The sequence below is a fragment of the Archocentrus centrarchus genome, chromosome 12, assembly GCF_007364275.1.
Source record: "Archocentrus centrarchus isolate MPI-CPG fArcCen1 chromosome 12, fArcCen1, whole genome shotgun sequence".
In the NCBI taxonomy this organism is placed as follows: domain Eukaryota; kingdom Metazoa; phylum Chordata; class Actinopteri; order Cichliformes; family Cichlidae; genus Archocentrus; species Archocentrus centrarchus.
This window is the reverse complement of record NC_044357.1, coordinates 1,120,890-1,139,147: the sequence shown is the minus strand read 5'-3', so window position 1 is coordinate 1,139,147 and position 18,258 is coordinate 1,120,890. Positions and strand designations below refer to the sequence as shown.

The window sequence follows — 18,258 nt, the reverse complement described above, 5'->3', positions numbered from 1 at the left end:
AACTAAGTTCCTTAAGGAGCCTGTTGTACTCATAGACACTGAGCCTATGTTCCATCCAACTGACTTGGACCTGTTAAGGTTTCTTTGGTGGCCAGTTGGAGATCATGGTCAGGATCAGGTGGAATATAGGATACCAGTATACTTGTTTGGAGCCACCTCATCGCCAAGCTGTGTAAGTTTCCCTGGAGGAAATGCACAGAGGATAACAGGGAGCAATTCAGACAAGAGGTTGTTGACACTGTTCTACATATTTTTTTATGTGGATGATTATCTTGCCTCTGTTGGTTCCAAAGTGACGCAGTGTCACACTGTCAAACACTTTCTGTGCTAAAGGAGGCTTTAAGCTTACCAAATGGATTAGCAACAGACGAGTTGTGCTTGCTGCCCTACCTTAGCAGGAGAGATCAAAGGAGGTTAAGGATTTGGATTTGGACAATGACACCTTGCCAGTAGAGAGAGCATTGGGTGTTCAGTGGTGTATCCAATCAGATACATTCAAGTTTACAATCATAAATAAGAACAAACCTCTCACAAGCAGAGGGATATTATCCACCATAAACTCTATCTACAACCCCTTGGGGGCTTTGCCACCTGCTGTGTTATCTGCTATATTAACCCTTCAGAAACTCTACAGAGATCATCAGGTTTGGGTTGACATGTTGCCAGCCACTGTTGCAAAAGAATGGAGCATCTGGCTGGATGATCTTCACCTTGCAGTTTTTAAGGTTGATGGGTGCTTTGAAGAAGAGTTTCAAATGTAAAAGTACTGGAGTCAGTTTTTTTGGACTGATAGTACCTTTGTACTGCAGTATAGTAGTACTTTTATACTGAAGGATATCAGAAACATTTCAATTCAATTCATTTTTATTTACACTGCCAGTCAAAAACTTTTGACTGGTACTGTATATAACCTCAAATCACAGCTTTATATTGTAAGATAATTACCCTACAGAAATACAGAGAAAACCCCAACAATAAGATGGCCCTTAATGGCAAGCACTTGGCAACAGTGGGAAGGGAAAGCTCCCTTTTAAATGGAACAGGAAGAAACATCCGCCAAAACCAGGCTCAGGGAGGGGCAGCCATCTGCCCCGACCAGTGATTAAATACAGAGTGGTGTATAAACAGAGTAAAAGAGGTGAATGAAAAGAAACACTCAATGTGTCATGGGAACCCCCCAGCAGCCTAGGCCCATTGCAGAGTAACTAAGGGAGGTTTCAGGGTCACCTGATCCAGCCCTAACTGTGAGCTTTATCTAAAAGGAAAGCTTTAAGCCTAATCTTAAAAGTAGAGTGGGTGTCTCTCTTCCAAACCCAAACTGGGAGCTGGTTCAACAGAAGAGGGGCCTGAAGGCTGAGGGCTCTATTCTACACTTAAATACCCTAGAAACCACAAGTAAACCAGCAGTCTTGAGAGCAAAGTGCTCTATTGGGGTGATACAGTACTATGAGATCTTTAAGATAAGATGGGGCGTGATTATTCAAGACCTTGTATGTGAAGAGAAGGATTTGAAGAATTAAATTTCATCTCGGATTTAACAGGGAGCCAATGAAGAGAAGCCAGTATAGGAGAAATGTACTCTCTCTTTCTAGTCCCTGTCAGCATTCTTGCTGCATCATTTTAGATCAACTGAAGGCTTTTCAGGGAGATATTAAGACAACCTAATAATAATGAATTACAGCAGTCCAGCGTAGAAGTAATAAATGCATGAACTCGTTTTTCAGCCGAGACAGGATGTTTCTAATCTTAGAAATACTGTGCAAATGCAAGAAAGCAGTCCTATATATTTGTTTAATAGGAAGGACATATCATGGTCAAAAATGACAAAGATTCCTCAGCGTGTTACCGGAGGCCAAGGTAATGCCATCGAGATTAAGCATCTGATTAGACAATAACCACAATGGACACAATAACCTAAATGGATTTAAAAGCATGAAGTTAAAGGTCATCTAGGTTGTTATAGATTTAAGACATTCCTTGTCAAGGTTAAAAATATTTGAAGCAAACCAGGTTACAGAGATACTTGAATCATCCATACCTTTTCACTGGAGATATGGCAATACATTAAGTAATCCTGCTGATCTGGTTTCTCGAAGAGCCAAAGTGCAATCTTTTTTGAAGGCTGACACTTGGATGACAGAACTGAAGTTTCTTACTGAACCAGAAACAAACTGGCCAGTGAACCCTGATGATTTTGAACGGGGTCTCTTCAGATGATCCTGATGTTAAGTCAGCAAATACTGTTGAGGCAAATGAACATCTGAAAAGGATGTTGCATGGCTTCTTAGGTAGAGTTTGCTGCTGGAGCTAAGGAAGAAGAAGAAACAGCTGAAAGAAGTCTTTGAATCTAGCCTGGGTAAAGAATAGTTTGAGGAAAGAGAATCAGATGGAATTATGTTAGAGAATAGAATAGAATAGCTTTATTGTCATTATATGTGACACATAATGAAATTATATGTCACATATAATATAACATATAACAGATAAGTTCCTGGAGATATGGTTATCATTGTGGATGATTCTGCACCTCGCAACTTATGGTTGACTGGAAGAGTTGTGGAAACACTTCCTGATTGTAAATGACTTGTATGTCAGCTTCATATCAAAACAAAGACTGAGTGTTTTTATAGGCACAAGGTGTTCCTTATTCAAAAAGCAGAGAATCCATTAAGATTTGTTTTGACCTTTGGCAGCTGTTTACTTCTCTTATTTACAATGGACGTGGGCTAATTCTTTGACTATTTAGAGTAAGTAGTGGCATTTAGTTATAGTATAAATATTTGTGATGTAGTATCTCCTTCATGGTAGTATGATGTAATTATTGCTCTGGAATAATTTGGGCCAGGACGTAGGAGCCATTGATGCAAGTTCTTTGTTTGTGTGTTGGGTTTAGTTTTTGTACGTGCACTTCATTAGGTTTTGGTTGTGGGGGTGTGCCACTTTGGGTGTGTCTTTTAGGGTTAAAGGTAGTTGCAGTCACCTGTTTAGTGCACCTGGTGTTGACAAGCATGAAGGTAGGTGAGCATGGGGGGTGAAACTTTGTGTTGATCAAAGTTCATGTGTTGCAGTTATGTTTGGCTTTTATGCAGTCTTTGTGTTTGTTGATGGTTTTCCTCCTGCCTGGCAGCTCGATCTTCAACATACTTTGTCCAGTATATCCACTATCTCTCCTTACACATGTCCAAACCATCTCAGCCTTGCCTCTCTAACTTTGCCTCCAAACTGCTCAACCTGAGCTGTCCCTCTGATATACTCATTTCTAGTATTGTCCATTCTGGTCACTCCTAGTGAAAATCTTAACATCTTCAACTCTGCCACCTCCAGCTTGGTCTCCTGTCTTTTTGTCAGTGCCACTGTCTCCACCCCATACGTCATAGCAGCTCTCACTACCATGTTGTAAACCATCCCTTTCACTTTTGCTGCTATCCTTCTGTAACAAGTCACCCTGACGCTCATCTCCATCCTGCCTGTACCTTCTTCTTCACATCTCTCGTGCTCTGTCCATTGCTATTGGATGGTTGACCCCAGGTATTCAAACTCATCTACCTTCACTATCTCTATTCCTTGTATGTTCACCTTTCCACCTGTCTCCTCATTCATACACATCATTCTTTCTTGCATCTACTGACTTTCATTCCTCTTCTCTCCAGAACATACCTCCACCTCTCCAGGGTCTCTTCCACCTGCTCACTATTTTCTCTAGAGATCACAATGTTGTCTGCAAATATCATAGTACATGGAGACTTCTGCCTGACCTCACACCTCACCACTGTTTCATACATGTCCTAGACCACCCTCACCCTCTGCCATTCCTGATGCTGCCATTCCCATGCAGTTTCACAGTTCCTCTCTTGGCACCCTATCATATTCTTTCTCTAGATCCACAAAGAGACAGTGCAACTTCTTCTGACCTTCTCTGTACTTCTCTATCAACACTCTCAAAGCAAACATCACATCTGTAGTGCTCTTTCTTGGCATGAAGCCACGCTGCTGCTCACTGATCATTAAGCGTCTTCTCAGCTTAGCTTTAACAACTCTTTCCCATAGCTTCATGGTATGGCTCATCAACTATATCCCTCTGTAGTTACTACAGCTCTGCACATCACCCTTGTTCTTGAAAATCAGTACCAGTACACTTCTTCTCCATTCCTCAGGCATCCTCTCACTCTCCTGGATTGTGTTAAACAGTCTGATCAAAAAGTCCACTGCTCTCTCTCCTAGACATCTCCATACCTCCACAGGTATGTCATCTGGACCAACCGCCTTCATCCTCTTCATAGCTGCCCTCACTTCCTCGTTACTAATCCTCTGCATTTCCTGTTTCACTAGCTATCCTCCATTTGTTCTCCTCTCTCTCTTATTTCTTTATTTATCAGCTCCTCAAAGTACTCCTTCCATCTTCAACACACACTCTCTTCACTTGTTAGCACATTTCTGTCTCAATTTTTAACCACCCTAACGTGCTACACATCCTTTCCATCTCAATATCTCTGCCTAGTCAGTTGGTACAAGTCATTTTCTCCTTCCTTATTGTCCAGCCTCACATACAACTCACTATAGGCCTTTTCCTTTGCCGCCTCTCTTTTTGCTGTATGCCTAGCCGCCCACTACTACTGTCTACTTTCTTCACCTGCCAGACTATTCCACTTTTTCTTTGCTAACCTCTTCCTTTGAATACTTTCCTGTACTTCCTCTTTCCACCACCAACTCTCTTTGTCCTCTTTTCTATGTCCAGAGGATACATCAAACACCTTCTTGGCAGTTTCCCTCAGCACTAGAGCTGTACTTTCCCATTCATCTGGTAACTCTTCCCTACTACCCAAAGCTTGTCTCAACTCCTTCCTGAACTCTGAGCAACATTCTTCCTTCTTCAAGTTCCACCACTTAATCCTTGCCTCTTTCTTCACTCGCTTCTTCTTTTTGATGTCCAAAGTCATCCTACAGACTCCCACCCGATGCTGCCTTGCTACATTCTCTCCTGCCACCCCCTTGTCGTGCCCTTTCAGGTGCAATCTGCATAAGATGTAGTCCATCTGTTTGCACCTTCCTCTACTTTTATATGTCACCCTATGTTCCTTCTTCTACTTAAAGTACATTTTCACCACAGTCATTTCCATCCTTTTTGCAAAATCCACTACCATCCATCCTCCTGCATTTCTCTTCTTACCACCATATGTATCAGTACCTCCTCATCACCTCTGTTCACTTCACCTACATGTACACTGAAATCTGTTCCAATCACCAATCTCCCTCCTGGGAACGCTCTACCACTTCATTCAACTTCCTCCATAATTCCTCTTTCTCTTCTGACATCCATGCATATGCACATTAGTTTTAAACGCGTGATCCTGTCTGACACTCTTCACCTTACATACTCTTACTTTAAAATGAACCCTACTCCATTTCTCTTCCTATCTACATCACAGCTGGAATCCACCTCCAATGCTCCTGGCCTTGCTTTCCTTCCACCTGGTCTCCTGCACACACAATATATCAAGCTTTTTTCAGTCCATCATATCAGCCAGCTCTCTCCTGTTACCAGTCATAGTCCCTACATTTAGAGTACCTACTCTCACCTCCACACTCCTGCCTTTCCGTCACTCTCGCTGCCTCCTAACGCACCTTCCACCTCTTGTTATGCTTTGTCTTTGGCCAACAGAAGCACAATTTCCACCGGCACCCTGTTGATCAATAGCACTGGAGGTGGTCATTGTTAACCCAGGCCCTGATTGATCTTGTATGGAAATCTCATTCTTTATGATCCATGATTGATTTGGCCAAGATTTTATGCTGGATCCCCTTCCTGATATAATCCTCCCCTTTTATCTGGGCTTAAGACTGGCAGTCAAAGTAAACTGGCTTGTGTTGACAACTTCAATGTGGCAATATCAGATTGTGTCAAATTAGTAACTTTAGTACAGTCAGGGTCACTGTAATTAAAAAAAAAATAAATTCCTGTGTCCATCTGCAGTAATTTATATTTGGAAAGAAACACTGCGTTCCAGGACCTTAGTTTGCACTAGTCAGCTATTATAGCTATACTGCCTGGCCAAAAAAAAGTCACCACCAAAAAAAGGGCACACATTAATATTTCGTTGGACTGCCTTTAGCTTTGATTACGGCATGCATTCACTGTGGCATTGTTTCGATAAGCTTCTGCAATGTCACAACATTTATTTCCATCCAGTGGTGCATTAATTTTTCACCAAGATCTTGCAGTGATGATGGCAGATTCTGACCACTGCACAAAGCCTTCTCCAACACATCCCAAAGTTTCTCAATGGGGCTGAGGTCTGGACTCTGTGGTGGCCAATCTATGTGTGAAAATGATGTCTCATGCTCCCAGACCCACTCTTCTACAATTCGAGCCCGATGAATCCTGGCATTGTCATCTTGGAATATGCCCGTGCCATCAGGGAAGAAAAAAAATCCATTGATGGAATAACCTGGTCATTCAGTATATTCCGGTAGGCAGCTGACTTCATTCTTTGAGCACATAATGTTGCTGAACCTAGACCTGACCAACTGCAGCAACCGATCATAGCACTGCCCCCACAGGCATCACTTCACGATGGGTCCCCCCTATCCTTCCAGTTTTTAATAATGCGTTGGACAGTTCTTAAACCAATTTTAGTAGTTTCTGCAATCTCCTTAGATGTTTTCTCTGCTTGATGCATGCCAATGATTTGACCCTTCTCAAACAGACTGACGTCTTTTCCATGACCATGAGATGTGTCTTTCGACTTGTTTGTTTAAGACATGAGAAGTAACTAATTTCACCAGTTGGGGTTAAATAACTTGTTGCCTGCTGAAAGATAATCATCCATGCAGTAATCATCCAATAGGAGGCTCGTACCTATTTGCTTAGTTAAATCCAGGTGGCGACTTTTTTTTTGGCCAGGCAGTGTAGGTTAAAATGTGTATGAGATTTTTGACTTAGTATTCCCATTACCATGGAAGAAAGGTAACTTTAGCTTATATGGGCGAGTGACTCAGGCTGCTACCACTCTAAAAGAAATGTGATCTTTTTGGCTCTAATTAAATCAAACAAAGTAATATAGACATTGATATTTTTATGACCTGCCTAGCCCTAACTAAAAAGCTAAGTGTAAACTAAAAGTTGGGTAACTAGTAAAAATGAATAAGTTAGCAAACCAAAGAGACTAACCAACTCTAATGTGTATGATGCAGTCACATATGAATGTGTATGGTACTGGTGTATGGTGTATTTAACTAGAGGTTAAATACAAAATACACCACAGAAATTAATCTTTCAGCACGCGCTACTCTAATCCTAACTGTAAGCTTACTTATAAATGTATATGCATGTGTTTTTGTTTTTTTTTAATCAGGACTTTGAAATGAACGGTGAGCTGAAGATGGGGGTGATTGGTCTCCTGGAAGAGGTGCTGCGAGATCCAGATCTGCTCCCGCAAGAGAGGAAAGCTACAACAAACATATTAAGGTAAACAGGGACTGCTTCAAAATATCATTTGTACTTGTCCTTATTTTGTTCTTACACTGTCCTAGAATTTTTCTTTTCTACAATAGGCAAGGTGAAGTCATAGACTGTGTATAAGAAATAGACATATCAACCATGATGTCGCCCATTGGTTTGTGCATTTTGAAACACCATGAGTATTTTAGCCCCTGTGATGCTGGGGGGAGGGTTTGGACTCAGATGTTGCCATATCTGGAAAAGAGGTTGGTCTGCATTGATAAATTGTATGGGGGCAACACAGATATTTGGTAATTAGTGCAGTTTGCAAATATCTGTTTTCAGTAACAAACTAACACAATACAAGTTTCTTAGATGGTCTATACAAAACAACTGCTTGTGTCTGTGCACCTGTCAAACAAAGCAGATATGCCCTAACTTTAAGGCTTGCCTGTAAATACAGGATAAGTGAGTTAAACATGGTTTTCAGTGCTGTTAATTTGGGCATTTTAACACTAGAATTTGTTGGGATTGACTCACACTTGGAGGCAAGTGCTGTTTACCTACTTGCCTCTAGGATCATGAAGGTAAACAGTAGATTATATAAGAAGAACAGATACTGCTACTTCAGTTCCCTCTGTTGTTAGCCACATGACCCTGCTCATGCAGGCGCGTTTCAATACCATAAACTGTATCTGAAAGATAGGCGTGGCCACCGTGACACCACCCATTGTGAGGTCTCTATGTGAATCCTCAAGCTGAGTATTATCACCTTCACCCTCTTAGGTTTTTGAACCAGACATTGTGAGTGCAGGGTGGATATGACTGTGAAACCAAGGCACACTGCATACTTTATTCAAATAATGTATACCCTGCTTCATTGTCCTTTTTGACCAATGAGGACCATAATTTACAAAATGCTGTATTGAAAAACACCTGAAAGTAAAGACTGAGGGGAAAAAATGATCAGAAGGTGTTTACCAAGGTCAAAGATCACAGGAGCCATTTGCTTTCTATGCAGACTTCTTTTTGCAACCAGAGAAGTCGCCCCCTGCTGACCATTAAAAAGAATGCAGGTTTAAGGTACTTCCTCATTGACTTTGTTATTTTGACCACAGCTGTCTATTATATGCTAGTCAAGAGTCTCCTAATTTCAGGGGTTAAATAACTATTACTAAATTGATGAATAATAATGCATACAAATTTTAGATAATAATTTTTAAATGGAGTCATTTTCAATGCAACATGAAGTATTGTTGTAGTTTGCATAATGTTCATGAGTACAAATACAGAACACCCTTCGTACTGCATATATATAATGCTGTTTTATTTTTGCTCTCCAGTGCAATTTCTCAAGAAGAACAAGACGACACTCAGCTAAGGATAGAGGACATATTACAAATGGTCAGTATCATCTCATTAACAGAAGGGTTTCATTGAAGATTTTCCTGACAAATTTATAATCCTTTCAATGATTGTTGAAATCCTTTATCTCATGAATGACACAGAAAAGCTGCCCCCTCCTACACTTCATTGTGGTAAGAATACTGTTCTTGTTATGAAGACCTCCTTCCCTCATGAAAAAGACCAGCTGTGGTTACTCTGTACTGTGGTGAATTCTGTTACCTCCCTCATCGAATATCCACAGGTGGTTTCCTAATATGTGGAGTTACTTTGTGCTTGTGTGGTGCTGTAGTCCTCTGTAGCTCTTTGCAATTCAGTACTATTTTGTACGCATGCAGTTTGTTTGTCTGTGAATGTGTTTTTAAGGCGGAGAGTCCCAAAGCAGAGTGTTTTGAGTCTCTCTCAGCTATGGAACTGGCAGAACAGATCACCCTGCTGGATCACATTGTGTTCAGGAGTATTCCTTATGAGTAAGTATATTATACAGGACATTCAAACTCTCCTTGCATCAGCCTGGAGTTATTTTATATGATCATCCTTTTGAAATATTTTAGTATAGGGTACTAGTCAAGTGAGCAGCTTAACTAGCATCTGCAGGCAAGATATATGAGATTTGCCAAATAGATGAGCCATGAGCTGATGTGGGCTGCCAGTGAGATCAGATTGATTAGTATAAAATGGAAATACTTAAGTAAAGTACATGCCAAAGTTACACTTACAGTAAATATAGTATTTGAGTCAAAGGTATCTTCACATCAGTGGCATAAGACTAGGTGAGGTAAAGCTGAGAGACTGTAGGTAGCAGGTTATGACATGTGGACATACAGTGTGTGCAAAATATGATCCTGCATGTTTCCTTTCCTGCAGGGAGTTCCTAGGTCAGGGCTGGATGAAGCTGGACAAAATGGAGAGGACTCCGTACATCATGAAGACCAGCCAGCACTTCAATGATGTAAGACTTAACAGTGGTGTGGTGGTGTTTATGTGCAGCTTTATTTATTTATTTTTTTTTTAACTTTATTTTTTATTCTTTTCCTTATTAGTGGAAACAAAAATAACACAGTCAACACTCTTTAGCTTCAATACAATCAACCCTAATTCAGTCCCCCAAAAAAAAGAGTATTGGGGGAGCTAAAGAAAAACAAATGTTTCATACTGTCTCCATCTTATTCAATTCAATTCAATTTTATTTATATAGCGCCAAATCACAACAAACAGTCACCTCAAGGCGCTTTGTATTGTGGGTAAAGACCCTACAATAAATCTTATGTCTTCTTTCTTTTTTTTAACATATACTTGTTTTATAGAGAAAAGAAAAGAAACAAGAACATTTTGACAAAACAAAAACAGAGAGGGAACATTAACATGTAGCAGTGTTTAACCTAAGGGGAAGATTGCAAAAGTAAGAGTTTAGCAAAAGAAAGCAAGACAGGGTTACATTTTCATACTTTAGGTAGTTCCTCATTTACTTCAAGTAAAGTTAGGTATACATTTTCTAGCATATTTCTCCCATTTCTCCCAGTGTTTAACAAACATATCCATCTGTAGATTCACAGAAAAAGTCATTTTTTCCATTTTATAAATAGACATGGTCACCTCGTTCCAATCTTTAACAGTTGGTTCATGTTGTACCATCCATTTTTTTCATTATTGTTTTCTTCCCTGATGCCAAAAGAACATTCCACAGATATCCATCTATTCCTTTAAGTTGTGGAGGTTTGTATCCTAGATACATTATTTTAAAATCAAGAGGAATGGCAGATTTGAAAATGAGTTGCATTACTCTATCCACCTCCTTCCAGTAATTCAGAACCTTTGGGCAACCCCAGAAAATGTGATAATGATTTGCATTCTGGAAGCCAGCAATCGGCAGTGCCTCCTGTATGCGCAGCTTTATAAAGGCCCAGATGTCTGGCTGATGGTATGTCACTCCTGTTCAGTCAGTGGCAAAAACCAGATAATTTTTATAGGAGTGGCCAGGCGGAGACCATTGCTTACAGTACATTGGCATCTTACCATCACTTATGCTGTGAGCTAGAGGGAGACAGAGCTGAGATGATGCAACAGACGTAACATTAGAAAACATTCAGTAATCAGAAAGTAGTAGTTGAAAAAATATAAGTAAAAGTTGTGCCTTTAAACAGAACTAAATTAAAATATATCCGTAATTTTGAAATAGTGCATTACTGGGTTCTTACTGCTGAAAGGAGAGGGAGCATTTCACCGATCTAGCTGAATTTGCGGTACAGATAGAAAGCATAGACTGCAGGAGTGCATCATATTTTATCAGTCTATCAGTTTCAGGTGGAGGATACTATATGTGGGAGTCGAGGGTAGCGCCCTGAGCATCTGTATACTGACATGCTGCTCTATAATAACCATTGGTGAAAACTGGTAATTAATAGTTATGAAACTTTTGTCAACAGTTGTTTTACTCTTAACGACAATTTTATTATTCTTAATAATTCTATCTAATCCTTATTTATTTATGTCATTAGTTTGCATAAGTACAACAGGCTTGAGGTGACTGTTGTTGTGATTTGGAGCTGTGTAAATAAAATTGAATTAAAATTGAAAGTATATTTTTTATAATATAAAGTGTTTTGTATGGTGGCATAGCTGATAAGAACAATTAACACTTACATTCTGATGACATTTGTCACACATAATATTGTATATTATTTACTATGTATTATAATATTGTATTAGTGAACACACACATTAATGAGACGGGACTCAGTCCTAGCTGGTCATATTTCATTAGTTAAGGTTTATTTTGGGTGGTGGTGGTGGTGTTTTATATCAGCAAATAAGGGCATATCTGTGAAGATAAACTAATTATTGGAAATAACTCTCATCTCTCTATTCCTTGCTTCACAGATGAGCAACCTGGTAGCGTCTCAGATAATGACCCACACTGATGTGGGCTCCAGGGCTGGCTCCATTGAGAAGTGGCTGGCAGTGGCTGACATCTGTCGCTGCCTCAACAACTACAACGGTGTGCTGGAGATCACCTCTGCACTTAACCGCAGTGCCATCTTCAGGCTGAAGAAGACCTGGGCAAAAGTCTGCAAACAGGTTCATATCACTTCTTTGATGCTACAAATAAAATAAAAATAAATACTATAAATACACTATACTATAAATAAATACAAATAAAATAAAAAAAGCTGCTACAAATAAAATCGCATCTGCGTACTAAACAATTTGTGCTTTTTTCATTGTTTTCAGACAAAGGCACTGATGGACAGGCTGCAGAAGATTGTGTCATCAGAGGGGCGGTTCAAGAACCTCAGAGAGACACTGAAAAAGTAAATGCTACCAGTTACCAGAGGAAAGTAATGGCATACATGTCTCAAATCAGTTCATAAACGCTGCCTATTTTTGCTTTGCGTGTGCAGCTGTAATCCTCCATGTGTCCCTTACCTGGGCATGTACCTCACTGATCTGGCTTTCATTGAGGAAGGGACGCCCAACTTTACAGAGGAGGGTCTTGTTAACTTCTCCAAGATGAGGATGGTAAGAAATACTCTTTCCTAAAACTGTAACATGGCACAAAACTCACAATTCATTGTAAATTTATGATTTCTATATAGCCAAAAAAATGAAAGAGATTCAAATCTGTTTTTCTAAAAACAGACAAGGCATTGAAATCTCAATAATAGAATCCAGATATGTATAACGGACAGATCAGGATTTTAATATTGAGTTTTCAATGCCTTGTCTGTTTTTGGAAAAACTGATTTTAATCAGTTTGAGGTGTGCATACCATACGGTATTGCATACTCACTAATGGTCATCTAGCACTCATGTCATCTACTGAGGCACTAAACATCTATGCACACAACTGCTGTTACTGTCCTGTGCCTAAAGTAGTTATAGCACCTGTGATGTGATAGAAAAACACCTGAAGTCACAGTTTTGGTTTTGACTTGATACCAAAATGTCTGTTCTGGCTACATCCCTCCAGCTGCTCAGTCTTATAAGTTGTAAATTTGCACAAAAGATGAATAAGTTGCACAAGAAAATTACTTTCTTATGCATCAATTACTGCTACTCTTTTAAGAATTTTGGCTTTGAGTTAGTACCCAAGAATCTGTTGTGACTACATCCTTATAGCCCTGCAGTCTTGTTAAGTGTAATTTTTTATGTTGCTTTTGGGTTTGTCTGTTTTTTTCCTTTTTTAATCAGATTACTGTCTTGTGTGCACAAAATACAAAAGTCTTCATCCACCCCTCATTTCTTTATATTTTGCTAGGAAAATTGGAAATAGGGACAGTGATTTACTGAAACATGTGCAAACATATTGTAAATGAAAATACAGTATATAAGGCAAAACAGTGTTTGTACAGTTCTAATGAGCTTCAGAGTCAATATTTAGTATGACCCCTTTGAATCTTCAACACAGCCTGAACTCTCTTAGGCAAGCTTTCCTATAATTTCTTTAAGAAGTCTTCCAGAATAGTTCTCCAGGCTTCTTGAAGGACATTCCAAAGCTCTTCTTTGGATGTTGGCTGCCATTTGTTCAGTTTTCTGTCAAGTGCATAGCTCTTGGTGATGTAAGGGTTGGATGCAGCTGCTCGGCCATGAAAACCCATTCCATGAAGCTCTATATGCACTGTTCTTGAGATAATCTGAAGGCCACATGAAGATCGGACGTCTGCAGCAATTGACTGCAGAAAGTTGGCGACCTTTGCGCACTATGGGCCTCAGCATCTGCTGATCCTTTTACATGGCCTATCACTTCATGGCCGAGTGGCTGTCATTCCCAGTCGCTTCCACTTTGTTATAATATCACTAACAGTTGACAGTTAATGATGTTTTTATCATTGTCTGCAGCGAGACTCTTTTTACATTCAATGGTGAAATGAAAACTTGATTAGCTGAGTTCTCTAAAATATATCATTTAGATACATCGTTTATGATAAAGCACATATGCTTTATCATTAATTATCAAGATAAATACTTGTTCCCACAAGGAAACTGTGCTGTTTGCACAAGATTAAAAAATATTAATCTTACAGGACTTAAGGGGCTCCATATTCACTGAAGAATTAAGCTATATGAAAACAATAAAAGTTACTACTTGCAGTTCTTAAAATCAAGCTAAGCTTTGATACATATTGCTCACGTTTGTTATAAAACTAATTACCCTTGCAGTGATTCAATTTATATTACTGTAATTTTGTTTCATATAATATTAAATCTGCAAAGGTTTGCGAATGTGAAAGATTTTGTCGTGTCAGACTTCAGGTCTAAGCATGTTGCCGTCTTCTGGAGGCTAAGATACTCATCACGGATTACAAGGGCACATGTTTAAGGAATACATGTGCTCTAATTTAAGATGCAGTTTAAACTTTTCCACTTAAATTGTTTATCAACTACATTAATTATCTAGTGTTGACTTTAGGCCTTGGATGCATAAACAAGAGTATTGTACTGGCTCCCAAAAAGGCCTATACTCCATGTAGCCATAGGATTGGAATTCAACCCAAAACACCATTTTTGATTAGCTTTTTTTTTACAGTATTTGCTTTGAAATACAAGCATGTGGCTCCAAGCCAGTAAACAGGGAGTAACTTCAGGTTACTGGTTTGAGGCAGAAAAGTCCCTGACCAGGACAGATAATGGTAAATAAATCCCCCACCATGGAGAAACTCATCCTGTCTGAAACTTTCTAATGACTCTGTCTTTCTTCCCTCAGATTTCTCATATCATCCGGGAGATCCGTCAGTTCCAGCAAGCACCCTACAGGATAGAACACCAGCCAAAGGTGTGTCTAATAGGATATCATTAAATCCACCATTTAATAATTGTTCTGATTTATTTATTTATTTTAAAGTAGGGGTTATATGAGCTATTTATATAATTTAAAAAAAAAATAGAAAAACTGGAGCACTGGCATGGAAGTTAAACTGCTGTGGACCGTACAGCACCAAATGTATTTCAGTCATCTAAAAACAGGATCAGAGTAAGTGTGGGCTCTATTCAGAATTGTTTTCACTGCTTAACTTGCCAAAGCTGAGCTCCTGTGTTGGCCTGTGGGCTGTATACTTTGTGGACAGCTGACTTTGGAGAGCTTAATATAGATTTAAAAAAAAATCTAAGCTCTTTCACTTAACATATGTTTTCTGTCTTACCTCCTTCCAGGTGACTCAGTTCCTGCTGGATAAGACCCTAGTGATGGATGAAGATACTCTCTATGAACTCTCACTCAAGATTGAACCCCGAGTACCACCTGGCTAATTTTACCTTAGAATAGATATATTGTTTATATATACATAATTTCCAGCTCACAGCAACACAATGTGATTCATTCATTATACAGCAGGGTTTGTTACATAACATGCCACCAGTCATTGTGCTTAGGAAACTCAGGAGAAAATGTGCCTTATTGAAGTGTATATTTATTGAGCAGGCTATAAAACAGATACAACTCTTTGCCATGCAGTGGTACAGTTCTGACTGTAGAGATATTAGCTACTCAACGTGATGTGGCGCTAGAAAGTAACCAGTTGCTGCTATCATGCGGAAAATACAAGATATTATATAATACAAAATATTCTGCCTATAATATTGTACATAACCATTTTCAAATGAGCTCTACATTATTTGCATGATGATGGCCAGATTAGCTGCTTAGGGGCCTCGGCTGACCCCTGGTTCACCTTCTCTCTGTGCGTTGTGTTCAGAACTGTTATGGTGTAATAAGGCCCCAGGTTTGCTCTGTGGGAGTTTCCAAGCAGATTTAGGGTCTCCACGAGATGTGTAAAAAAACGATTGTAGCCAACTCTCTGCTATGCTGCTCAGTATGTGAAAACGATTTAATTTGGTGACTCACCCTGTTAGGACGTTTAAAGAAGTGCAGCACTTGAGCTGTTTAATGTTTGATTTCCCCATAGCATTATCCCTCATCCACCAAACTTGACAGTTGACATGGTGCAGTGAGGTAAATAACATTCTCCTGGCGTTTGCCAAACCCACACAAATCTATCAGGCTGCCAAATAGAGAAGTGTAATTTGTCACTCTTTACAACGATCCATTCTTTCACAGCTGTTTATAAAGGCTGATTTACATGGCTAGGCACTTGATTTTATACAGCTGTGCCAATGAAACTGAAAACTCCAAAAATTGAAAGATTAAGAGGTGTGGCCCAGTGTTTTTACACTTTAACTGTCATCATATCATGTCTGTTGAATCAGTTGTGCTTACATAAGTTTTCTTCAACATAAATCAAATCAACACAAACCAGATACCACACAGTAAATCTGGGGTTGTTGGGGTCCCTGTAGCAAGTGAGCTCTGTGTGTGTGTGTGTGTGTGTGTGTGTGTGTGTGTGTGTGTGTGTGTGTGTGTGTGTGTGTGTGTGTGTGCGTGTGCGTGTGTGTGTGTGCGCGCACATGCGCACGCTGGGTTTCCTAAACAGCTGAAGTTCTTCACATATTCTTGCTCGTCTGTGTCACAGGAGACGTCATCTCACGCTTCAAATTTTATATCTCATTCTCTGATAAAATTAAAGTTGTATGTTCTCACGCTTTCTCTTGGATGTTAGAGCAAAAAAAACCTTGTAGATTAAATACATTCCAGATTTTGAAATTTGCTCATTATAATTTTTAAGATATTGTTATTCCTCTTGCCCATCAAATCCTGTCTTTTGAGTTTTTTAATGTTCATGATTTTGTACACAAAACTTTCTGATCTTCACTTTTTGAGAGTTGGTCTAAAAGGGTTCTTTCATAATACAAAAGCGCAGTTAAAGAAATACGGCGCCATTCTTAATAGTTCCCCTCCCATTTTTCATATTCGTATATCAAATTCTATTGACTGTATTAGTGAATTAGTAAGATCTTTGCACTATTAATTTATAAAAACTTTCATTAGACTGTAAACTTGTTTATAGCATGAATATAGCATGATTTCCCCATCCTTTAAATGATTTCTGTAGGGTTTTTGTTGTTTTGCTTATTTTGCCCCATTTCAAAGGTGAAGAATCTACTTTGTTACACTGCTACACTTTGAAATGACAGTTTTGCTGATGTATTTTTCCATGCATTACTCTGTGTAATGTACAGATATTTACATATTCCAAGCTTGAAAATAAAATCAAAAAAGAAAAAAAAAAACTTTGTTAAATTGTTTTTATATTGAGCTGAGGAAGCACACATAAAAACATCAACCACAGGCGAAAATCACCAGATAATTTTACAAAACTAAAACGTGCACACAGACAAACACAAGCATGTGGAAAGGCTCCTGAACCATGTGGAAAACTCACTTGCAGAGCCATGCCACAGAAGCAGAAAGCTAAATAAAAGGTGGCTTGAAAATTGTGTTGCAGATGTGCAGCAACAGAATTGTGCACCCTTTATGAGATTTGCTGATTGGACATGTACAAGGGTATCAGCTAAGCCATCAGCCATAATATTACTGATATTAGAAAATGCTCCAAAAGGACACACACAGAAACGCCGTCCCTGTCTTTGAGACATTGAGCGCAGGTCCAGCCGTCAGTTTCAGCAGAGACCGTTCTCCTGGCTGTTGGACTCTGGTGATGGAGCAGTACGTGGCTGAGTTAATAGCGAGCGCTGTTTCCCTTAATGGCATTTTTCAGCAGGTGTCCACGCTGGCAGCGCCATCTACCCAAATCAGATGTCAGGTGTTCCTCTGTTCATTCCCAGTGAGGCACTGGGGCAAGAGCTGCAGTGTTTCAGGAAGCTGGTCAGAACTCCAGGCCTGTGTTGCAAAGATGAAAAACTGAAACATGTTCAGTCTTTCAGGAGGCAGGTTCTTGTGTTTTTAAACTCTCCATGAGACAGAAGTAATGCACTGGGGAGGACACTATATGATGTATTCAAGCATGGGCACAATTTAATGTTTTGAGTGTGAAAATGTGGGGCACAAGAGGGCTGCACAAGTGTACGGAGTTAACAGAAGTATCTGATGACAGCTTGACCAATACTAATGTTACAGAGTAACAAAGGAAGGAAGATGATGAAGGTTAGTGGAGACAGTTGGGAGGGAGAAGAAGGCAGGCAGCATCTGGCTGCTGGTTCTCAAAGAAGAGGAGGGGAGCCAGGTTTTCTTGGAGAGGAGGACATGGATTGTGATACTGACTCTGACTGTGTGTCTGTGTCGGAGTCACAGTCACACACTGGGGACTTGCACACTTTGGAAGAAAACAAAGACTTTCTGGATGAAACGTTTGGAAAATGTGTTAAAGTGACCAAGTATTTCACAGACACAGAAAAATGCATCAGTAGTTGTATGGATCTATTACACGAAAAAAAAAATTCCAGCTAAAAAAACCTGAGTCTCAGAAAGAAACTTAAAGCTGATGGTAAATGGACTGGTTTTTATATACCTCGTTTCTACTTTACTTCGAGCACTCACATGCCTCATTCACCCATTCACACAC

General features: G+C 39.5%; 1 protein-coding gene across 1 annotated transcript in view; it reads left to right on the top strand.

The window, feature by feature from the left end:
* The window catches only part of rasgrf2a (Ras protein-specific guanine nucleotide-releasing factor 2a), a 28,685-nt gene extending 11,728 nt beyond the window's left edge, over positions 1–16,957 (top strand). The window contains exons 4-13 of the mRNA XM_030742774.1: positions 7,353–7,465; positions 8,782–8,842; positions 8,947–8,976; positions 9,209–9,312; positions 9,710–9,794; positions 11,723–11,920; positions 12,074–12,153; positions 12,244–12,361; positions 14,547–14,615; positions 14,993–16,957. Coding sequence (XP_030598634.1) covers positions 7,353–7,465; positions 8,782–8,842; positions 8,947–8,976; positions 9,209–9,312; positions 9,710–9,794; positions 11,723–11,920; positions 12,074–12,153; positions 12,244–12,361; positions 14,547–14,615; positions 14,993–15,088 — 954 coding nt within the window. The 3' untranslated portion in view covers positions 15,089–16,957. The remainder of the gene's footprint in view (positions 1–7,352; positions 7,466–8,781; positions 8,843–8,946; positions 8,977–9,208; positions 9,313–9,709; positions 9,795–11,722; positions 11,921–12,073; positions 12,154–12,243; positions 12,362–14,546; positions 14,616–14,992) is intronic.
* Positions 16,958–18,258: the final 1,301 nt, after the last annotated feature.